General features: G+C 41.4%; 1 protein-coding gene across 3 annotated transcripts in view; it reads left to right on the forward strand.

Moving 5' to 3' along the window:
- The window catches only part of hecw1b (HECT, C2 and WW domain containing E3 ubiquitin protein ligase 1b), a 65,778-nt gene that overhangs the window by 9,242 nt on the left and 31,536 nt on the right, over positions 1-25,000 (forward strand). For 2 of the 3 annotated variants that reach the window (XM_084056403.1, XM_084056405.1), the window contains exons 7-18: positions 758-927; positions 1,406-1,548; positions 2,179-2,279; positions 3,832-4,039; positions 6,479-6,743; positions 9,038-9,229; positions 9,930-10,105; positions 13,890-14,005; positions 17,290-17,483; positions 20,340-20,464; positions 20,993-21,120; positions 22,644-22,715. In XM_084056403.1, the coding sequence (XP_083912529.1) occupies positions 758-927; positions 1,406-1,548; positions 2,179-2,279; positions 3,832-4,039; positions 6,479-6,743; positions 9,038-9,229; positions 9,930-10,105; positions 13,890-14,005; positions 17,290-17,483; positions 20,340-20,464; positions 20,993-21,120; positions 22,644-22,715 (1,890 nt within the window). The remainder of the gene's footprint in view (positions 1-757; positions 928-1,405; positions 1,549-2,178; positions 2,280-3,831; positions 4,040-6,478; positions 6,744-9,037; positions 9,230-9,929; positions 10,106-13,889; positions 14,006-17,289; positions 17,484-20,339; positions 20,465-20,992; positions 21,121-22,643; positions 22,716-25,000) is intronic. The other variant, XM_084056404.1, reaches the window with a different exon arrangement.

The raw sequence follows: 25,000 nt of genomic DNA on the forward strand, positions 1-25,000 counted from the left end.
CTTTTACATTTAAAAACAACTTAAAATTGTGAAAATAGCCAAACTACAAGCTGTAATTATTAATAATTAAGAAATAGTATATTTTAAAGACCGAAAAATCAAGTAAAGTCATTATTAGTGCAAGTTCAATCACATTTCATTTGAATGAAAATAACTTGTGGAGAAAATACATAAAATCTCTAATCTGTGAATCTAATTTGATTAATGTGACCCCTACTTCAGTCAGTGAAGTCCAGGGCTGATTGTGACATATTGAGACCTATATAACTAAATATTGGTCATTTGCCAACACATTCATTTGTGAAATAAATGGGTTATATTTCACAGATAGTTATACTATTCTTATACTATATTAAAATAAAATCATCCTTAACCTTCAAGTTAAATTCATTATTTCCGTGGACTTGGACTTAAAAATCTTTTTTTTAAAATGGCCTTCCTGCCCTGGCATTTGGCCTTTGTGCCCTCCACAAAATTACAACACCAAAGGCCAAGTGACCTTGCCCCTAAAATTATGAAATTCCAGGCCTGGTGACAGCCACACACAACCAAGCATAAAATAACTTGTCTTAGTTCTGCTGGATCTCTTTTCCACCAGTCCCTCCCTAACATTCTTGTCTAGTTTTTATTTGTCGACAACATTGTCAGTATACTTCCTATCAGTCATATCTTAGTTTTCGTCAGTCAAAGAAAAGGTAGTCAGCGTCATCGTTTTAGTCGACTAACTTGAACACTGGTGGTGTGGTTGTGTTTGCAGAATTCCAGGCGGTGGGGCTGAAGAAGGGCATGTTCTTCAACCCTGACCCCTACCTAAAGATCAGCATCCAGCCCGGCAAGCACAGCATCTTCCCCTCCTTACCTCACCACGGCCAAGACAAACGCTCAGGGATCGTTCTGAACACCACCACCCCCCAGTGGAAGAGAGAGGTACGTACATGCACGCACTCATACAAGTTTGCTGTATTACTGTACTTGTAGACATAGGACATAGACATTTAATAATGGTAATTCTATGAATACCAATCTCTAAATCTAACCTCTAAATGTCTAATACCTAATCCTTACCCCAACCTGAATCTTTACCTAATTCTAAAGCTAACTCACGCTAAAAAAAATGTTTTTCTTGTGAGGACCATGGAAAATGGTCCTAACAATGTCTATTTCTCATACACACACACACACACACACACACACACATACACACACACACACACACACACACACACACACACACACACACACACACACACACACACACACACACACACACACACACACACACAGCTTGTTATAATCTTTGGTCCATTAAAAATGTAGCACTCAAACATCTAAAACAACAAAAATATAGAAAATGAAAATATAGTTTACATTTATGATAATCATCTCTCTCTCTCCCTCTCTCTAGAGGTTCAGTTTTGTGTCTCTTCCCACTGATGTCCTTGAGGTGGAGGTGAAGGATAAGTTTGCTAAAAGTCGTCCCATCATCAAGCGCTTCCTGGGTAAACTGTCCATGCCTGTGCAGAGACTGCTGGAGAAGCACGCCCTCGGGTGAGACCACACTTTACTTTGATCTAATACAGTGATTTTTTTGTCAAGGACCCCCAAACTGATATATATTTGGCTGTGGACCCCCACCTGAAAATAGTTTGTGCCATGGACCCCCAGAAGAGAAGATTTATGGAAAAAAAAAACTAAAATAATTCAAAATCTTCCAAATATTTTTGATTTTTAAAAATAAAAAAAATACAAAACATACAAAAATAGCAGATGTACAAAGGTCGCAGCACGTCACATATATATTGTCACTCTCAGAAACCTTGTATCTCCATATTTCAACATTTTACTTTTTTTTTGTCCCCATAAATTAATGACGTTCTTTGCCATACTGCACTGTTACACTAAAGTAGCGAAAATGGCAGATATACAAGCTGGGTCAGATTTTTTCACTGATTCATTTTAGAAAGTGAAGCTGGTTAAGTGTGTGTGTGGATTTTTTGAATATTGAACCAATGCAAAGTATTAACTCTTTTTTTTTTTACATACAGTGTACGGTTTCCACCCGATAGCAATGATAGACAACAAGATAATTCCAAGAATAATCTATGCATATATGCTGTTTATGAATACATGTTTTAAAAACTGTGATAAAGTATGTGTTATAAAATGTGTTCTCTCCAGGGATCGTGTTGTCAGTTATTCTCTGGGTCGCAGGCTGCCAACAGAACACGTCAGTGGTCAGCTGCAATTCCGCTTCGAGATCACCTCCGCCATTCATCCAGGTGTGTGTGTGTGTGTGTGTGTGTGTGTGTGTGTGTGTGTGTGTGTGTGTGTGTGTGTGTGTGTGTGTGTGTGTGTGTGTGTGTGTGTGTGTGTGTGTGTGTGTGTGTGTGTGTGTGTGTGTGTGTGTGTGTGTGTGTGCGTGTGTGAGAGAGGGTGTGTGCGTGCGTGCATGCGCTCATGTGTGTCTCCACTTGATGAGAATGTGTAGATGCACAAATTATGCATCATTATCGGAGGAGATCCTAGCATTCAACAAATGTGGAGGAGAGGTAAAGTGAAAACAAATGTCATTAATGCCAACAATAGGCATCATTTTACTGAGGTTACGTTTAGGAATACCTGGTGGCGACCGTTCCTAGGTCGCCGGATTTGACCCGGCCAAGTGTGTTTTGGGGCGAGCGTTCTTGCGTTCATTGAAAAGGTATTAAAAGTCCTTAAATTGTCACTTCACTGTCATCTGGGGCAGTGTTCATTTTGTTGACTAAGACTAAGACTAAAAGACTAAGGTTTTGATATTTAGTCGACTAAGACTAGACTGAGAGTCTCTTCTCTATACCCCAGTAATGAAAGGATGTGATGGCTGTGTCCAAACTGTTTCAAGCGAAGATTGCTCTAGTATATATTACGCCTATGTCTTGTTAGAGTCAGAGCATGTGAGCGGAGATGCCAAATACGCCATCCAAGTTCCATTTTAGGTAGGCATTGAGACTCGCAGTGTGGTCCATCCAAAACCAGTAACCTGTGTTTCAAATCCTGTGATTGGCTGGTGATATAAACATAACTGACACAAGGAATTTATAAACATACTGTGTGGATTATAAAGAAATTCAAATTAAATTTTAAGAGGTCAGGGACGTGCGTTGTGCACTCTCAGTGTTGGAAAGTAACTAAGTACATTTACTTAAGTACTGTACTTAAGTACAATTTTGAGGTATTTGTACTTTAGTTGAGTATTTCCAATTTCCAATACTTTTACTTCTACTCCACTACATCTCAGAGGCAAATATTGTACTTTTACTCCACTACAATTATTTGAAAACTTTAGTTACTAGTTACTTTTCAGATATAAATTATGATATAATGAAACATACATTAACCACTTTAGCCCTATTTTATACCTAGGCTATTTGAAAATAGCCGATCTACAAGCTCACAACGCGTCGCATCGCGACGCGTTGTGAGCTTGTAGATCTGCTATTTTCAAATATTTAGTACTTTTACTTTTGGTACTTTAAGTACATTTTGATGCCAATACTTTTGTCCTTTTACTCAAGTAAATTTTGAATTCTGGACTTTTACTTGTAACAGAGTACTTTTATATTGCAGTATTGGTACTTTTACTTAAGTAAATAATTTGAGTACTTTTTCCACCATTGCGAGTCTTGTTGCAGTGCTGAGGAATTCTTTGTGTCTGGCCGTTGTCCTCAATAGAATGTATCTCCTGGGAGCTGGTTTGCAGCGTGCCGACTTCCTTTCTTCTCTCCAACTCCGTAAAGACAACCGTATGAGACAAATCATCGACCTTATTCTATTGCAATGTGTGTCTATTAGACGATGAAGACACATCTCTCAGTACCGAGTGTTCTCCAGCTCGCTCCTCCTCCACGCCTCAGAGAGACACCCAGGCCTCCAGGCCTGCCCACCCAGCTGATGACACCCTCAGCCTGGGTGCAGGAGCCCCGGACCTCCCCCTGGACCACGCCCAGCGCGGAGGCACCGCGGACATGACTATAATTTCATACGAAAACCTCTCCGCCAGGTGATAATACTTTTGGATTTTTTTCATAGTTATTTTTTTATTTTTTTGTTTTGTCTTGGTGTTTTTCAATTTCAATTTTTTTTTTTTTTTTTTAAAGCGGATTTGCTTGCAAGTTCTTTTTGTTGGTGGAAATGACTATTGTAATATGGAGTAGTCAGGGATGAGAATCAAAATGCTCAGAAAAATTGTGAAAATAGCCGATCTACAATAGATCAGCTATTTTTGTTGGGAATCTATTCTTTTAGTAAAGCCTTGTTTTTATTTTATTTCATGTAACTTTTCCAACACTAGTTTTGTTATGTAACTTTACTATTTTAGCCCGGATTCTCCTGCACAAGTGCTGAAGTTATTTTTTACCACAGAGCCTGCTTGCTCAGGGGAGAAATATAATTTTGACCCTCAGGTCAACAGGATCGCGTCAAAGGTCGTGTCCAACATAGACATTCGAGACATTTAGGGCTGCTAAATGTCTCGATATCAGAGCAGGGACACCAACCACCCCAATTGTATAAGTGTACCATACACGATTGGTTCTCAAAGTGGGGTCCCCTGGGGTCCTTGTTTTTTTTTTTAGTTTTTTAGTTAATTTTGCATTCAATTCAGTTTAACCCCTTGAGCCTGATTATTTGAAAATAGCAGATCTACAAGCTCACAACTCGTCGCAAAAAAAATCTTGCAAAAATGTTTAACATTTGGAATATTTTTTAAACATTTGAACACAAATCTTGTATGGGGGTCCTTGTCACAAAATTTTCAGATGGGGGTCTGCGGCCAAATACATATGTAGTTTTATTCACCAAAAAAAACAGGTCGCTGAGAGAGAGATGAAGCAGGGACCCCCATTTATATTGTATAATATTGTGTTGCAGATCAAACTTTTTCGTAGATTTCATAGATGGCTTCATAGACTTAGCGTTGTGTTCCTGTTAACTCTCTCAGTGCCAAGCCCCGAGTTATCCCGAGTTTTTTCTGAATGCCCTCAGTGCCAGAACGAGAAATCCAGAGTTTTTACTTTTTACTGTGATCGCACTATTCTGTTTATTTTTCATCATCACTTTCGCTTCCTGATTCCTTCAGACTCACTGGGTTCCGGTTTCATTTCACACGTTATAAAAAACAAACGCAGAGCTCCACTTCTATTTTCTATAGTCTGGGTGACAATCAGTCATCGTAGTCGTGTATCACATCGTAATTTTCCCCCGATCGGCAATCTGCGAAAACGTCACATCCGGTTAATGACGTATACACTGTTTGGCCTGTTTGGTGGGGGTCGAGCGAGTCAGCGAGTGATGGAGGTGTCAATCTACTGCTCTCTGCTGGTCGATCTGTCGTATGTGTTTAAAACTGCAGACAGACAAACTATATGAAAATTAAATTACAAAATAACAACAACAAAAAACACGAAAGTCGCTGGCACTGGGGGAGTACTTTATGAAAATACTCTGGCAGTCAAAGAGTTGTTAATGTGTATTTTCAGACACTTAAACCCTCAATACTTAGAACAGGTGTACTTGATCTGCTCTTTTCCCCCCTCCACCAAGCCTCTTTGCTGAAAATAGCCGATCTGCAAGCTCACAATGCCTCACGTGAGGCGTTGTGAGCTTGTAGATCGGCTATTTTCGGCTAGTTCTCCTCAGAATGTGGACGCTATCCACCTGTTTCTTGGCTGTGTGTTTTCCACTTCCTGTCGGATTTCATTGGATATCATTAGTCATCTGACCGGTTTCATTGGATTTCATTGGATCAAAAGACAGGAAGTGGAACACAGTGAAAAGCCCAGGAAACAGGTGGATAGGGTTCAAGACCCTAAAAAGTCCTGTCACAGAAAGATTTAGCGCCCCCCCCTGTATAGCTCTGAGGACCCCCTAGGGGTCCCGGACCCCCCTGTTGAAGACCCCTGTAATAGAGCTTTAAGTGTAATAACCAGTGGTGTAAAGTAATTAAGTACATTTACTCAATACTGTACTTAAGTACCATTTTGAGGAATTGTTTTACTTTACTTGAGTTTTTCCAATTTTCAATAATTTTACTTCTACTCCACTACATCTCAGAGGCAAATATTATACTTTTTCTCCACTACAATTATTTGACAACTCTATAGTTACTTAGTCAATTTGGATTATTATTACAAAACATACATTAACCACTTCAGCCCTATATACATTTCGGCCATTTGAAAATAGCAGATTTACAAGCTCACAATGTGTTGCGACGCATTGTGAGCTTGTAGATCTGCTATTTTCAAAAGATTTTTATACATTTGAAAACTTGTGAAACAGGACATTCTGCATAATGAGTACTTTCTACTTTTATTTTGCATATATCAAAAGTACATTTTGATACCAATACTTTTGTACTTTTACTCAAGTACACTTTTTTTTAACTTAAATTCAAAATGTGAGTATTTTTCCACCAAATAACCCTGCCCTCTTTGCCCAGCGGTAGGTCGGAGCTCTTACCAGGGAAAGAGGAGCAGAGCTCCGGAGGCGGGGGAGGGGGCCAGAAGGAGGAGGACCTGGGCGGGACGTCCAACGGATCAGGAGGACTGTCGGATCTCCTCCCCACCCTGGAGGAGATGAGCGAGGATGGCAGCAGACACACTCCTTCCACCCCACAGCCGTTCCTCCTCGAGGAGGAGCAGGAGCGCACCGTCGGCCTCGAACGCCGAGCGCAGGGAGGCACAGAGGAGGAGAGGGAGAGGGAGGTAGGCACTAGGGCTGGTAAATTCATATCAATTAATATTTTTATTTTATTATTTTTTTTGTTTTATGTTTATTTGAACAGTGACAATACAAAAAAAGAATGTATCAGGTCATAAAAACAAACAAAATATATTTTTATTGGATCCGAGCACATTGTTTTTTGTATTGTCCCTGTCAAATAAATATTTTTTTTTAAATAAAAAAAAGTATAATAATGATAATAATATTAATAATAATAATAATATTTGAATTAGGGCTGGGACTTTAACTGATTCATTTTGATTAATTTATTACAGAAAATGTATGTGATGAAAAAAATAGATCGCATTTTAATCGTGCTTTTTTTTTTCTCACTGGACGAGTTTCAGGCGTACCGATCATACTAGTGCACCAACCAAGGTTCATATGAATTCATATGAATGGCCTGTATGACGCTGTTTTACCCTGCAGGTCAGAAAGAATATTCTCTCATTGTAAGCGGATGGGTTTTTGACGAACTTTAGACTAGATTTTCTTACCTTAATAAAAATTACTATACTATATATATATATATGTATATATAAAAAAAAATACTATATGCTTCCAGTCTCCTTTCAATCATCATGATATGCGTTTTGCTAAATTATGGTCCAATTTATTTTAAAATTGATTGCTCCAGGAGGGGCGGGATGATTTGATTGACAGCCTACACAACCAATAGCATTCATTCCCCGCCCCCGCTCTTGATTGACAAGCTACCCAACCAATAGCATTCTTTGGGGATTGTTTTCTGGTTCCCTGGTCACATGTCTGGTTGACCCGCCCCCGCTTTGGTCACATGTCTGGTCTCAAGCAATAGCGTTTGATTTCCGACGTGCCCTTTGGTGTATATTAAAGATGGTGGATTGCACATTCCTGAACAATCGGCTTCATTTACGGTCTGTAGAAACCAATGGCGTGACGCTGTCCATTCATTTTATACAGTCTATGGCACCAACCAACAGACAACAAACCCCAGTGCAAGCAATGGGAGAAGAAGCCGATCAGACCGCTTGGCTTGGCCCAGTGCTCTGTTTATTATTTTGGCCAAGGATATTGAGGGAGAGTTGGACTGAAGGGGTCTATCTTATTTTTATTTATTTTTAAATCAATATGAACTACCGGTAACTAAATTGTTGGTAGTGTTATGGCCTTTGAAGCAACAGAGAGTTTTGTTTTTGTTAGTTTGGTTTGTTCATATATTGGACGATAAGCTCAATCAAGACATCTTCATTTTTATTTCTCCTAATGGTCAGGGTTTCCATTCTTCTGGAATGTACTTGAAAGTATAGAAGGTCCTTGAATTGACATAGGCTACGATTCTCTGAATATATTCCTAAAATTGCTGCACTTTATGGTAAACTTGCACTGATCTGTTCTGTTTAGCCTTGACAAAAAAGAAGAAACTATATTTTGTTGCTTAAACTTATGTATTCACTCATTGATTCACTCATATACCAAAATCAGTTTTAACTGAAAATAAATTGCTTTTCAGGTCAAATATTAATTTAATTTAATTAAACATGCGATTCATTTCGATTAATTAATTACAAAGCCTCTAATTAATTAGATTAATCTTTTTAATCGAGTCCCAGCCCTAATTTGAATATATTCGAATATTAGCCAATTTCTAAGACCAATATTCAAATTTCATTTCTGAGGAATGTTAACAGCCCTCGTAGGCTGTACTTGAGTGCTGTACTTACTTAACCCATTAACGGTACCCATTAAGACCTGAGGCCGATTCTACAAATGCTTTCTAAATCCCAACAGTTCTCTAAAAAACGCATGTTGCTATATCATTCTCACACGTTTCCATAATTGTCAAGGACCCCCCAAATTATATGTATTTGGCCACGGACCCCCCATCTCAAAATATTTGGTTCCAGGGACCCCCCAGAAGCAAAGATTTGAGTTAAAAATGTTATAATATATATAGTCACAGATTTGCACACATTTTCATTTTTTTTTCAAAAATAGCAGATCTACAAGCCCGTAGCACGGCACTTGGTGCTGCGCTATGAGCTTGTATATCTGCTATTTTTGAGGGGTCCAGGGACCCCCAGGCCCCTATATACCCATTTTTAACACCACAAATCTTGTATGGGACCAAATCTTTTCAGATGGGGGGAGTCCGCGGCCAAATACACATTAATACAGAGGTCCTTGACATGAAAACAGTTTGAGAACCACTGTCCTTATAGGGTCCCAGACCCCTTGTTGAAGACCCATAAACTAGACATTACAAGTATATGACAACTGCTCATTTCTATTGCAGGAGAACAGCGCCAGGGAGGTTAGGCCCCGGGCGGAGGGCCAGGTGGGGCCCAGAGGGTGCCACCTCACTCCAGCAGAACAGCACAGACAAACTGAAGACATCAGAACGAGAGAACCTGCGGCCGAGTGGAGAGACGGCGAGAAGGAAGTGAGGGAGAGACTGAGAGAGGAGAAGAGCGGAGAGACCCAGGAGGTAGGGTCTTTTTGATGTAGCGTTAGTCATAGTCTTTGGAATAACATCCCATTTAGTTTGAGTCATATTTTAGTCATGAAATGTTTTACTTTTGGTTTACTTTTGGTTTACTTTTAGTTTACTACATATACGATTTTAGTCAACTAAATCTACAGTTGATTTAGTCGACTAAAATCTGATGTTGACAGGCCTTGATGGCGTCTGATTTATACTTAGCTGTGTGCCGAAAATAGCCGATCTAAGTTGTGAGCTTGTAGATCGTCTATTTTCGGAGCATGACAGGGAGCGCAGCCAAGCATAAAATGATTTAGTTCTACTGGATCTTTTATCCACTAGTCCCTCCCTAACATTTTAGTCTAGTTTTTATTTGTTGACGGAATTGTCAATATATTTAGTCATAGTTTTAAGTCGTCTTAGTTTTAATTTAGTTTTCGTCAGTGGAAAAAAATTGGTAGTGACTAACATTTTTCATCATAGTTTTAGTCTACGAAATGAACACAGGTTTGACCCTGGGGGAAAGTAATGAAATGCAAATCATGTAAATCAAGGGTCTTAATAATAATAATAATAATAATAATAATAATAATAATAATAATAATAATAATAATAATAATAATAATAATAATAATAATAATAATAATAACTTGGGTATCCCCTGGGAACCACTGGTGTAAATGTACTTTTGTTACTGCCCCACCAGGGGGCGGAGGAGAGTGGGAGTCAGAGGGATGGAGCAGTGGATGGAGCAGGGGGGGGAGGTGGGGGTGTCCTGATCAGGACCAGCGCTCCCAGGAAGAGAAGCAGACCCTGCTCCCTGCCCGTGTCCCAGCTGGAGACCGTCATTGCTTCAGCGTGCGAGGAGGCAGAAACCCCCAGGTCAGTTCAAAAGACCACCGCTTTGGAAGGGATTAGTTCACCAAACCAGTGTAACATTTTGACGGAAAAGTTTCGATTTTCAGTTTTGGTAAAAAAAAATGTGTCATCTGAAATGTTTCTGTCTAGTTTTAGGCGACTAAATCTACAGTTGATTTAGTCGACTAAAGTGTATTTTTTGGCATAAATGCCTCATTTATTAGTTGGGTCATTTATGGCACTTCCGTGACCGTGGAGAGCGAAGGTCCGTTTCTCAATGGATTTGTCATCTAGGAGGGTTATTAAACAAATTTAGCCGGGGTGTATTTTTTTAAACGGCGGGGAAAATTTGTGGGAGACCAAAATCCAAAATGGCTGCCGTGAAAATGAACTTTTTAATGGTTTGACCTACAATGATGCACAATACATGGTTTCAGAGCTTATTTTGGTCAAGGAATACATATATGGTGTTTATATAATGATTTGACCTATTGTCGACCTTCAAATGCAAGATGGCTGCCAATTATGAGCTCCAAAAGGGAGTTTTTTCAAAATCGTCACAGGGCCTTCATATTAGGCTCAAATGAAAGCTCTGCTCATGATGAGTTGAATAATATACAGTATAAGTACACAGAAGTAATCTCTGAGGTCAATAAATTCAATGTTTGTGTGTAAACAGCAGTTGCTGATTTGCGTTTTCCCATTAAATAGGGTAGGCTACTGAGAATATGGTGTCCAGTTCATCCCATCACATTTTCATAATGAACCAAAAATAAATTAGCTCTATAGCCTAACATAAAATAGTATTCTGTATGCAAAGCTAGAAAGGTTAGTTGCTAGGGGTGAATTTAAAGGTCAACTCATTTGTCACCCTTATTTTGTAGTATTGCTACCAGTGTTTCCTGTCTGCCTAGTTACTTTTACCTGCCTTGTCTAACCAGTCTTGTGATTTTGTCAGTGTTTCCACCTGTGTCAGTCCCCCAGCCTATCCCAGTGTTGATTGTCAGTTGAGTTCACCTGTGTCCTGTTAATCCCTGTATAATTAAGCCCTGTGTTTGCACTGTGGTCTTGTTGGTCTGTAGTCATGTGAGGTGAGGTTTTTAGTTGTTGTTTTTTGTGCTCAAGAATCTTGGACATTAGAGCGTCTGCCCTTCCAGATCCCTTGAATCGCTTGTAGATGGCATAGATGTAGGACATCAACTGGTGGAAAGTTACGAGGATTGGGAGGATGTCCTTGAACATTTCTGGATTCTCCGCCTTGAGCTGAGTGAACGTCTTGTAGGTGGGCAGGTGACCAACAAGAAAGGAGAATGGAATATTCTTCTGCCGCATGGCCTCCACATGTTTCACCATTATGTCATTCACCACTGACTTGCTTGGAGGTTCATTGTATGTTGTGTGGTAATTAGGCATGCTCTTGTTGGGTGGTGGATGACAGCAGGACTGAGCACCACTGTATCCTGGAACTCGCTGCTCTCGTGGTGGTCTTCTGCCATGATTGTCTACACGAGACAGTGCATGTATTACAGAGCGAGCACGCTGCGGAGCTGACCCATCCACTGGTGGATCTACCCTGGGACAAGCAGGTGACTCACTCGGGTGCAGTACGTTAGTCCGACAGCGCATTCCTCCGACAGCGCAGCGCTCCGACGTTTCCAATACTAAACCCGAACCAAACCCGCACCCTAAACCTAACCGCACGCGGATGCCACATAGTCGGAGAAAAGGTCTGTTGGATTAACGCATGCCCACCGACTCACTCTTGCTACCAGGGGGGGCATCTGTACTGGCAAACCTTTGTCAGTTCCGCACACTTCTGCTTTAGCTGTGCAGAGATTTCCTTCTTCTTGGTGAGCGTTTCAGCAGTCTCTTCGCCTGGTTTCTTTTCATAGCTCTCTGGCTGCATGTACATGACATTTGTTCGATGGACTGCTGTAGAGTCACCTGTCATAGTGTCAATCTTGAAGTCGTCATTGTCGATGATCACGATAGCTGGCTTGCTGTCTGCGATCTCGTGTGGGCAGGTTGCTGATGCCTCCACATCCATCAGAGCCCAATGGTCATAGAGGAGCAGTGTGTCTGCAAAGCTGATGCAGACACCGCTCTTGTGCAGAGTGTCTACCAGATCTTTACTCCTTGGTTTAAGGGCTCTGGAATGGCAGACACTCTGGTTACAGCAGGGGTAGTAGTGGAGGGGTTGGTAGACCAAGCACTACGAGGAAAGCACTACAGACAGGTCGTGCTGTGCATCCTGCTCTGGCGAGAGGTTCTTATCCAAAATCACTTGTCCAAGATTCTTGAGCACAAAGAACAACGACTAAAAACCTCACATGACAAAGGTCTACAGACCAACAAGAACACAATGCAAACACAGGGCTTAAATAGACAGGGATGAACAGGACACAGGTGAACTCAACTGACAATCAACACTGGGATAGGCTGGGGGACTAGGAGGACACAGGTGGAAACACTGACAAAATCACAAGACTGGTTAGACAAGGCAGGTAAAAGTAACTAGGCAGACAGGAAACACTGGGAGCAATACAACAAAATAAGGGTGACAAATGAGTTGACCTTTAAATTCACCTCAAGCAACTAACCTTTCTAGCTTTGCATACAGAATACTATTTTATGTTAGGCTATAGAGCTCATTTATTTTTGGTTCATTATGAAAATGTGATGGGATGAACTGGACACCATATTCTCAGTAGCCTACCCTATTTAATGGGAAACCGCAAATCAGCAACTGCTGTTTACACACAAACATTGACTTTATTGACCTCAGAGATTACTTCTGTGTACTTATACTGTATATTATTCAACTCATCATGAGCTGAGCTTTCATTTGAGCCTAATATGAAGGCCCTGTGACGATTTTGAAAAAAATCCCTTTTGGAGCTCATAATTGGCAGCCATCTTGCATTTGAAGGTCGACAATAGGTCAAATCATTATATAAACACCATATATGTATTCCTTGACCAAAATAAGCTCTGAAACCATGTATTGTGCATCATTGTAGGTCAAACCATTAAAAAGTTCATTTTCACGGCAGCCATTTTGGATTTTGGTCTCCCACAAATTTTCCCCGCCGTTTTAAAAAATACACCCCGGCTAAATTTGTTTAATAACCCTCCTAGATGACAAATCCATTGAGAAACGGACCTTCGCTCTCCACGGTCACGGAAGTGCCATAAATTACCCAACTATATACTTAGCTGTGTGCCGGAAATAGCCGATCTACAAGCACACGGCGCGTCGGAGCGCGACACCCGCGCACGACACCCGCGCACGACCAATAAGCATAAAATGATTTGTCTTAGTTCTACTGGTTCTCTCCTCCACTAGTCCCTCCATAACATTTTGGTCTAGTTTTTATTTGTTGCGAAATTTTAAGTATATTTAGTCACAGTTCTAGTCATCATAGCTTAGTTTAGATTCAGTTTCGTCAGCGAAAAAAGGTAGTCGACGAACATTCTTTTATCATAGTTTTAGTCGACAAAATTAACACCAAATTAAAATTAAAATAAATAAAAAAAGTAAAATGAAATGTACAAAATATTTTCAGATGCATATTCATTTGGGGAGTCCTTGACATAAAAAAATAAGTTTGAGAAGCACAGGTGTACATTGTAAAAGTTTGTGTGTGTGTGTGTGTGTGTGTGTGTGTGTGTGTGTGTGTGTGTGTGTGTGTGTGTGTGTGTGTGTGTGTGTGTGTGTGTGTGTGTGTGTGTGTGTGTGTGTGTGTGTGTGTGTGTGTGTGCGCGTTTGTGCGTGTGTGTGTGCGCGTGCGTGTGTGTGTGTGTCCAGGTCCCACTACATCAGAATCCACCACCTACTCCACAGCCTGCCTTCCGCCCAGCCCGACGGACCTCCACACCACACCAATGGATGGGACCCCTCCATGGACACCAGCGCACATGCAGGTCAGACCAGTGTTTCCCAAACAGTGTGTCGGGACCAGTGGTGTAAAGTAACTAAGTACATTTACTCAAGTACTTTACTTAAGTACAATTTTGAGGTATTTTTTACTTTACTGGAGTATTTCCCAGATCTGCTATTTTCAAATGGCCGAAATATATATATAGGGCTGAAATGGTTAGTATGTTTTTTTAATGATAATACAAATCTACAAAGTAACTAACTAAAGTTTTCATATAATTGTAGTGGAGTAAAAGTACAATATTTTCCTCTGAGATGTAGTGGAGTAGAAGAAAAAGTATTGAAAATTGTAAATACTACAGTAAAGTAAAAAAAGTGTTCTTAAGTACAGTACTTGAGTAAAATGTTCTGAGTTATGTTCTGAGTTACACCACTCGCTGCTGGTAATTTTAGTAGTTCAGGCAGGCTCACACAAAGTCAGGACAAATGGCCTAACGATTCAAGTGGCAGATTTAGACATAAATGATGTGATTTGAGAAACAAAAATTGTCGTATGAGTTATTTAGTATTTAATAATTATTACTTGAATTTAAGACAGGCACAACTCAGGCAGCCCACTTACTTTCCAGCTCAGGCAACTGTTTTAGGACCCCCCGCACTACACAGCAAAGAAAGTAGATCTGCAAACTCACAACCCCGAACAGTACAACGCAATATGAGCTTGTAGATTAGTTATTTTTGGTATACATTACCGGTGCGGAAGTAGCGGCAGTGTTGCTGTTTTTCTGTGTGTGGCAGCGGCACGCTCCAATCTTGGAATAGTCATCTGCTTTAATGGTGTTACTCTAGATTTCCCCATTAGGAACGCACTATGAACTTTCCCAGTTGTATTGGTCAATTGAAGGTAGCTTACACTGCCATTGCCCTTTTCGCTGGCATCAGAAATTATGCAGTTGGGCGGTCTTAACTTGTCCAAAGTTCTTTGGCTTCCAACATCTGTCGATTTGGAATTCAGATAGTTGCTCCACCTCAGAAATCCAATTCTTCCATGCTGTCACGTACACCTCAGGAATTACATCATCCCATCCACACTTTGCATTGCAAAGTTCTTGGAGGATCTGCTTTGCTCTCAGGGTGAATGGAGACAGGAATCCCAGGGGGTCATAGACAGAGCTTACGACAGATAAGATGCCTCGACGAGTAAGGGGTTTGTCCTTGAGAGCAACTTTGAAGGTGAAAGTGTCGTTTTCGATATTCCATTGTACTCCGAGTGCTCTTTCCAGAGGAAGCTTTTCTCTGTCCAAGTCCAGTTCTTTGATTTGCTTTGCTTTATGCTCCTCGGGAATGGAAGAAAGTACAGCACGGCTGTTGCTGATCCATTTTGTCAATTTGAATCCGCCCTGAGAACACAAGTCTCTGATAGTTTCAGAGAGGGAAAAGGCTTGTCTTTCTGTCATCAACGTAAAAGTTATTTTTGACTGTTCGGCTGACCTCTTCGCCAAAACTTGTGCCCGTTGTCCTCAGCGGTTTCGCGCAGAGCAAAGGTTGCACATGTTGGTGAGGATATAGCACCAAAGAGGTGAACAGTCATCCGGTACTCCTCTAGGTTCTTGGTTGTCACCTTCCGGCCATCACGTGCCTGATGAAACATACATGATGTCTGCCATCATGGCGATAGGCTCTTGACGAAATCTTAGCAGAACACCAATTAGTAAGTTCGCCAGGTCAGGTCCTTGCATGAGTTCACTGTTGAGGGATATACCTTTGTATGTCGATGAACAGTCGAATACTACCCTGATAGTTTTCTTTCTTTTATGGTACACTGCATGATGGGGTATGTACCATACTTTGCCATCTTCCCGCTGAAGCATTGGCTGTGGAACCTTTTCGGCATAGCCCTTTCTGATAACATCATCCATGAAAGCCTTATACTCCAATGCATATGTTTCATCAGACTTGAACTTCCTGATCAGGTTCAAAACACGTTGCTTCGCCATATCGCGATTAATTGGCATAACCACGTTCCTGTTGCGCAGTGGAAGTGGCATGTAGTAGTGTCCATTCTGATGGGTTACAGAGCTTCATCAGCTGCATAAACTTGTGGTCTTCAGCAGACATGTAATTTTCCTCATACATTTTCTCTGGGAAATCATGGTTGTACTGCTGTACTAAGAGCTCCTTCAGCACCGTGACTGAGATCCGATTGACTTTCATTTTTGGCTGTCCGGAAGTCACTACAGAGGTGCGAGGTTCTAGCGATCCATTGACCGTCCATCCAAATACAGTCTTCACTGCATATGGTCCATTATCTTGGCTGTTAATGATTTGCCACGGTTCTAGTGCTTTTAGGGCATTTACTCCAGGAGTTTAACATCTGCATCAAGTTCCTGCAGCTTGACATCCTTCAAATAAGACCACTTAGCTAGATCTTGTTTTCTTTTGACACGGGAATCGAATTCTGGGTGTAGACATGCGGGAGTTCAATAAAAACGTCCCCATCCAAATTGCCTACCTCCAGTCCTGATAGCTCATAACTGGTGACAGTCTTCTCCTGTCCCATAGTTTGCAGGAGTATTTCAGTTTTACGTCCTTTTGCGTTCAACTGTCTTTTTAGTCTTTCTGTACAAAATGTCCCAGAGCTCCCCGGATCAAGAAAGGCGTAGGCCAACACTTTTTTTACTTCCTTTCATGACTTTCACTTGAACCGGAACAATAGGGAGTGCACACTCTCTACCGGACCCGGTTCCTATACCAGGTTTGAGTGAGACTTGAGCACTGCTAATGAAGGCCTCCTTTGGCGTCATAGCTACTTTGTTCAGATGCATGATGGTGGGATGTCTCCCTGACATTCCAAATGTCATCCTTTTCTTGCAGTCTTTGCTCATGTGGCCCCTGACCAAGCATCCAAAACAGAAGCCCTTTTTCTTGAAAAAGTCCACTTTGTCATTGTGTGGCTGTGTCCGCGACTTGTGGCAATCCATTGTGAGTTGTTTGCCTTCACAGAACACACATATAGCATCGTAGGTAGGTGTGCTGTCGCTTTTGGATGGTTTGTCATTTGAACACATTTTTATTTCACCATCAGTCATAACGGTTACCGATGTCGCAAAGCTCTTTGACTTTGGCTGTTTGTGCTCTGTAGCTGGTTTGACAACCCTTTTGTTGGGGTGTTCTCCTATATCGCCAAATAGGCGATATATATATATATATATACACACACACACACACACACACACACACACACACACACACACACACACACACACACACACACACACACACACACACACACACACACACACACATATGTATATGCTGTCTGTTGCAGGGCCAGAGGATGTGCTGAGCGGCAGGGATTTGAGTCCATCGGCTGGTGCATCGGGCAGTTGTGATTACGATGAGAAGCTGGCGGAGGCGTTGAGCCCGTCAGACGCTCCCAGGCGCACGCTGCCTCGCTCACTGTCTGTGGAACGTCTGTCTGACCTGGCACTGCTACTGGACGACCAGGGAAGACACCCACAGGTAGAACTGCTCCAACCCCACTGTTGATTTTGACATCAAATGTGGATGTGGTTTTCAGTGGTGGGGAAAGTGCTAAAATGTTTTACTTAAGTGCAAGTACCGATAGTGCAATGTAGAAATACTCTGTTACAAGTAAAAGTCCGGAATTCAAAATGTATTTGAGTAAGAGTACGTAAGTATTGGTATCAAAATGTTCTTACTAAAAGCAAAAGTACTTGTTATGCAGAAGGTCCCATTTCACAAGTTTTCAAATGTATAAAAATCCTTTGAAAATAGCAGATCCACAAGATCGAGAGTTTTGAGCTTGTAGATCGGCTATTTTCAAATTGCCAAACTTTAAATAGGGCTGAAGTGGTTTTGTAATAATAATCTAAATCTACAAAGTAACTAGTAACTAAAGTTTTCAAATAATTGTAGTGGAGTAAAAGTACAATATTTGCCTCCGAGATGTAGTGGAGTAGAAGTAAAAGTATTGCAAATTGGAAATACTCCAGTAAAGTAAAAGTACATCAAAATTGTACTTAAGTACAGTACTTGAGTACATGTACTTAGTTACTTTCCACCACGGATAGTTTTAGTCATAGCCTTTTCAATTAAATTCCATTTAGTTTTTGTCATATTTGAGTCATCTGAAATGTTTTACTTTTAGTCTAGTTTCAGTTGACTTAAATATCATAAGATTTTAGTCGACTAAATGTACAGTTGATTTAGTGGACTATATTGTATTTTGGCGGGACCCGATGGCGTCGTAATGCCTGATGTATACTTAGCTGCGTGCCGAAAATGCCGACTGAGCTTGTAGAACGACTATTTTCGGAACGTGTTACCCACACGCATAAAATGACTTTTCTGTTCTACTGGATCTCTTCTTTTTTCTCTTCTCATCTCTTAGTCCCTCCCTAACATTTTAGTCTAGTTTTTATTTGTTGACAAAATTGTCCATAGATTTAGTCATAGTTTTAGTCATCATAGAGTAGTTTTTATACAGTTTTCATGAGTGAAAATATGAACTGTAGTTGCCGAACATTCTTCGTCAGTTTTAGTAGACAAAATGAACCCATTAAAACCGGGAAAGCATCTCTGTAATTTTATATTTTAGCGTTGGCTATTCACAAATAGTATATATACAAGCTCACAGCGCGTCACTTTGTGCCGCACCGTGAGCTTGTTCATCTGTTATTTTTGAACATTTAAAAAAAAAATCTTCAAAGTGTGAGAACTGCTGATTTAGGAGGCATTTGTAGAATCGGCCTCAGGAAGTAATGGGTAACAAGAAAAAAATGACACAGTCATAATGTTAAGCAGCCTGCAACCTAAAAAATTAAAACTGCTGTATTAAATAACATAATTATGAAACTCCGTTGAACACTGTTTCAAGAGACATAGCAAATTTCATTGTAGGAGATCTATGAATTTGGATGTTGCAACTTTGAAATATGTAGTTCATTTCTTTGGCCACCAGATGGCGATCTGTTTTTTGTTTTTTTGCGTTGTTTAAAGCCACGCCCACTTTCCCTAAAGCCACTCACCCCTTTTGCCTGCCAGGCTATATATATGTCACAGGGAAATTGGCATTCTAGGGAAATTGGCATTCTAGGGAAATTGAAAGAGGAGCGCTCGCTTTTAGGCGCAGGGCTTCAGCGCAAGGCGGGGCTTTTCGAGACAGGGTTTTTTACACAAGGCTCGCGAGGAGGAGAAGGAGGAGGAGGCACGAGGAGGGCTTTGATACGAGGCGGCGCGAGGAGGAGGAGGAGGCCCGAAGCGGAGCTTTGATACGAGGCGGTGTGAGGAGGAGGAGGCGCGAGGCGGGGCTTTGATGCGAGGCCGACCTGGCTTTTGTTTTTCCCCCCACATAGCAACCAGGAAGCTACGCTAGGGGAACGCTGAACACGCACACGTGATAATAGTTATTGTCCATGACGGAGGCGCGCCGACTCAGCAGAGCTTGAGGCCGAGGAGGCGCGAGTGCCCGCGCCGACCGGCCGAAGGTCTGCTAGTCGAATCAGCGCCGTCCGAGTTGTGAACCGATAGGGGGAGAATAGATCTTTTCATGGGTTACAGTCTATGGTTACTATCCAGTGTCCACGACGACACACACGCGTGCATGTGCATGCGCACACATGCACACGCACACACGCATGTGCATGCGTGTGGATTCAGTGTGCATTCATTGCCCTCTAGTGTTGGTTATACAGAATTGCCTGGGTGGGTGGTAAAAACAAGGGCTCCTTTTTCAATTTCCCTGGAATGCCAATTTCCCTGTAACATATATATCAAGGAAGGAAACGCCTCCATTACTCTGTGTGTTCCTATAGCAGCTCTAGCAAGCTGCTAAAATTGATTTCAACAGGAGTCAGCAAGCCCGAATAAATCGATCAATCAATCAATCAATCAATCAATCAATCAATCAATCAATCAATCAATAATCAACCAACCAACCAACCAACCAACCAATCAATCAATCAGTTACATAGTGCAACTGTAATACCAAAGTCACAATCCTGAAATACCAGGGTATGATTCACATTGATGTCAGAGCTTAAGGCGGCACTATGTCACTTTTTTAAAATGTATAAAATACAATTATTTAATACAATACCATATAACTTATACAATCTGTATGGTAGAGTATGTTTCTTTTTTGTTTTGTTATCAATTGTTTGGCCAAATTCATATCATTTTGGTGGTCCTTAGCACAAAGATGTTTGAGAACCACTGATTTAGAAGGCATTTGTAGGATCGGTCTCAGGTCCTAATGGGTTAAATTGGCATGTAAATATTAAACAAATGCATAAACATATGAACATGACAAACAAAAGGTGTAATTGTTGCCTGGTTGTTGCTGTCCTTGTGCAGGGTCAGGTGAGAGGGAGGCCGCGAGGAAGACGCCGTGAGGACAATGATGAGGATGATGAGGATGATGAGGATGATGAAGATGAGTGTGCGCCGTGTTGCAGTCACTCTTTTTACACTCAGAACAGGTCTGCACGCACATATGTACACACACACACACGCGCACACGTACGCACGCACGCACACAAATGCATGCGCACACAGCAGTGATGGAAGTACTCAAATTTGTTTTACTTAATTAAAAGTATCAATACCCTATTGTATAAATAGTCTCTTTGATACAGCCAAGTACACGTTTGGTATTCAAAATACCAAAAGTAAAAGTAGTCATTATGCAGAAGGTCCCATTCACAAATTTTCAAATGTATAAAAAATTCTTTGAAAATAGCAGATCTACAAGCTCACAAAGTGTAGATCGACTATTTTCAAATTGCTAAAGTATATATAGGCTATAGGTCTGAAGTGGCTTTGTATTAACAAACAAAATCAACAAAGTAACTAGTAGCTATAAAGTTTTCAAATAATTGTAGTGGAGTAAAAAGTACAATATTTGCCTGTGAGATGTAGTGGAGTAGAAGTAAAAGTAACTTTCCACCACTGAAACACACACGTGTGTGCAGGTCATTTTTACCGTAAGCCATAATGTGTGTGTGCAGGTCGCAGGAAGATGAGGATAAAGATGAGGACGATATGGACGGCGACAACGTGTTGCCATGGCAGCAGGTGGCCACACCCAACCAGGCTCAGAGCCCACAGCGCTCACCGCTGACCAATGGCACGGCTCGTAAGTTCTCCCTGTCACGATCATGACATTTTAGTTGATATTTAATTGTCACAATTGCGATTAACTCTTTCACTGACTTTCACTGATTTTCATGTTTTATAACCTTTTCAACTGGTCACAGAAAATGTTGATCCATAATGATCCATCGATCCACCGTGTGTAGACACAAACACGATCTGTGTCCGCTCCTCAGAGGAAAACAGTTTCACCCGTGAGGTAACTTTTTTGCCACAGGCACGCTGAAAACACCATATTTTGTAAAAAATGCACGTCTTTCCCACCTCCACAACTGGCCACAGAACATTTATATACATTATGATCGCTTGTCAGACGGTTAGTAAACACAAAGGGGATCATTGTTCGTCGTCCAGACAATAAAAGGGAACTGTCGCTCCCTTTGCTACAGCGCGTTGAAACCACTGTGCCTCGCAAAAATCCAGGGCAAAAGAAATTAACTCGAGTTACAAGCATTTGCAGGAAACCAGTAGACAGAAAGTGGACCGAGGCGTAAAAAAAAAAGTCGGGTGACGTTATTTCCGTATCCGTGTAAGTTACAGTGAAAGTGGTCAATTGGGATTATAGATCACAGCGCGATCTTTTATAAAACAATTAAAAAATAAACGGGAATTCCCTTCCGTGGCAATGAAAGCCTTTGCAGAATCGGATGGGAATTCCCGTCCGTGGCAATGAAAATGAACTTATTTGTGTTTTGCCATTGGCCCTTGGAACATATAAATAAAACATTCATTTCTGTTTGGCTTTTAGGCTTCTTGAACCCAAATTGCACAGGGCGGATAATATGACTGATAAATTGTCATGTACAACGAAATGACTGACATTTAATAACTTTATACTTTACTTTTCAAGGCGTGTTTGTGTTGTGTTTGTGTGTAACAGGTTTGAGTGAAACGTGTTTGTGTGTAACAGGTTTGTGTGTAACAGGTTTGAGTGAAACGTGTTTGTGTGTAACAGGTTTGTGTGTAACATGGTTGTGTGTAACAGGTTTGAGTGAAACGTTTGTGTGTAACATGGTTGTGTGTAACAGGTTTGTGTGGTAACATGTTTGTGTGTACCAGGTTTGTGTTGTAACATATCTGTGTGGTAAGGATAATTCCTTTTAACAGGTCGTTCATGAAAGTCCTTGCGGTCTTGTTTCCAATGAGAACCTGTGAGCAATTAGGGGTTAAGAGTCTTGCTCAGGGACAAATTTCATTTCATCGACACATATGCTGGCCTGGCCGGGAATCGAACCTGGGGCAACCAGGGCCTCTGGATCTCTAGGCGGGCTCACTAACCACTCAGCTATGGCCGCCCCAGCTATAGCCGCCCCCCTGGTAACAGGTTTGTGTGTAACATGTTTGTGGTAACAGGTTTGTGTGTAACATGTTTGAGTGTAACATGGTTGTGTGGGTAACATGTTTTTGTGGTAAGGTAACAGGTTTCTGTGTAACAGGTTTGTGAGAAACATGGTTGTGTGGTAACATATTTCTGTGGTAACAAATTTGTGTCATCTTGTTTTCCAGCAGTTGGTCAGCTTCCTGCCCTGAGGCCACACCCCCATCACTACCCCACCATAGATGAACCTCTACCCTCTAGTAAGACACACACACATGCACGCACGCACGCATGCACGCACGAGTCTTCCCCATGTAAACAAGTTTCGCTCAGAGCATGTCGATGCCAAGTGTGCGGACGTTCCATGTCGCTACTGTGTATTTTGGTTCTCTTATATATTTGTTTTTAACCACACGAACGGATGGCCCGACAGCTGCGATAGGCTGCCCGGGCGAAGAGGAACAGACCATTGGCCACCTTTTCTAGGCCCTTCCCATTTCAGGGTGAGCAGGGTGGAGCTGCTCAGTCACGTGTGAAGCTACCGGGGAGACACGCTGTTCCATCCCGTGCCATAGCGACCTTCACTCACACGCCACATCCTTGACCGGGGGGGGGGGTGGGGTGGGGTGGGGGGCAAAGGCCTGCGCAGTAAGTTGATTACAGTGGTGGTAAAGATGCGCAGTCCCTCCCTGTATTGTCTTGAGGTATTTTTACTTTCCTTGCGCATTTCCAGTTTTCTGTACTTTTACTTAAGTAAGTTCAGTACTTCTCAGAGGCAAATATTATACTTTTACTCAACTACAATTATTTGACAACTGTAGTTACTAGTTACTTTTCAGATATCAAGTATTACATTATAAACCTACATTAACCACTTTTGCCCTATATTATACACTAGAGTCTCGGGGGGCTACGCCCCCCTCGACCCCAGCCGCTGCGCGGGGCTCTAGGGCTGTGAGGGCGCGCTTATTTTGGGGTACCAAAATGGTGGGATGGATCTGTCCAAAAGAAAAAAAGTGTTGGGACCCCCGGGGACCCCCCTGGAACATGGTGGACCCCTTCGGCTGTTTTTTTTTTCATGACGGTAGTTGCTTGTTTCTGTCGCTTGTTTTTGAAACCTGGCATCCCGACTGGCAACCCTGCTGTGTTTACCCTTACCAGATGCAGTAACGGAGCGCGCTGTAGTTGTTTTCCACGCTTGCGCTAATGAAACACTAAACGGAGAAGCTTATGATTGTGAGGTTGAGCGTGAATGTATTAGCATTGTAGTCACCTGAATTGAGCGTGGAAGCAGAAGACACGGTGAAGGGGAGGTGAAGGAGCCGTTCGGTGTCGGTGGTGTGCACGGTAAACGGTAGGAAACTGTTTCACCTTCCGTTTTGTCCGTAATGTGGTGAGTGGAATAAATTATGTTGCGACGTGGAAACTGTGAAGTGAGCAATGATAGGTGCCCTACGCCACCCGTAAATTCTGCGCGTCCGCCGTGGCTACTGTGTTGGCGAGATGTGGTGTGTCGGCGTTGTGTTTACTCGATTACAGATTATATAAGTAGATAAGCTATTTGAAAATAGCCGATCTACAAGTTCAAAAATCTGCTATTTTCAAACATGTTAGCACTTCTACTTTTGGTACTTAAAGTATATTTTGATGCCAATACTTTTGTACTTTTACTCAAGTAACATTTTGAACACAGGCCTTTTACTTGTAACAGAGTATTTCTACATTGCAGTATTGATACTTTTACTTAAGTAAAACATGCAAGTACTTTTTCCACCACTGGCCCCATGCGACGTCCTCCAGTGGCTCGTTATAACGACCTTCTGCTGTGTGGGGTTGCAGAGGACTGCCAGAGCACCGGTCTATTGATGACTGTCTAATGCGAGTCTTCGCCACAGGTTTTTCTTTAGGGATTTTCTCCCGTAGCCTATAACCAAAGGTTAGCCTGTAGGCACTGGTCAATCGGATGGTGGTAGCCAGGATTGAGGCTGCACTGTCCACCTGATTGGAGGGGGTATCCCATGCAGTTTGGTGTGTGTGTGTGTGTGTGTGTGTGTGTGTGTGTGTGTGTGTGTGTGTGTGTGTGTGTGTGTGTGTGTTCCTGTAGTGTGTGTACAGTATATATATATATATATATATATATATATATATATATATATATATATATATATATATATATATACATAGCACCTGATGAAGCCAACACGACGAAACGCGTCATGCTAAATAAAGCTGAAAAATGAAGCATTAACTGAGTGAGTCCATCGTCATTTGGAGTGTGCGGTTCCTTCCAAAGAGAAGCAGTGGGGAGGTTTATTTCTTTCTTATATGCATCATCTTGCCAAACCAGCACCTCCACCCTAGATGTGCATGAGAGCTTCCTGTTTATATATATATATATATATATATATATATATATATATATATATATATATATATATATATATATATATATATATATATATATGTATATATATATATATATATATATATATATATATGAGGCGCATGTGGACAGTCACAGAGTGTATTATATATATTTGTATGC

Source organism: Gymnoscopelus microlampas (assembly GCF_963454915.1).
Source record: "Gymnoscopelus microlampas genome assembly, chromosome: 5".
In the NCBI taxonomy this organism is placed as follows: domain Eukaryota; kingdom Metazoa; phylum Chordata; class Actinopteri; order Myctophiformes; family Myctophidae; genus Gymnoscopelus; species Gymnoscopelus microlampas.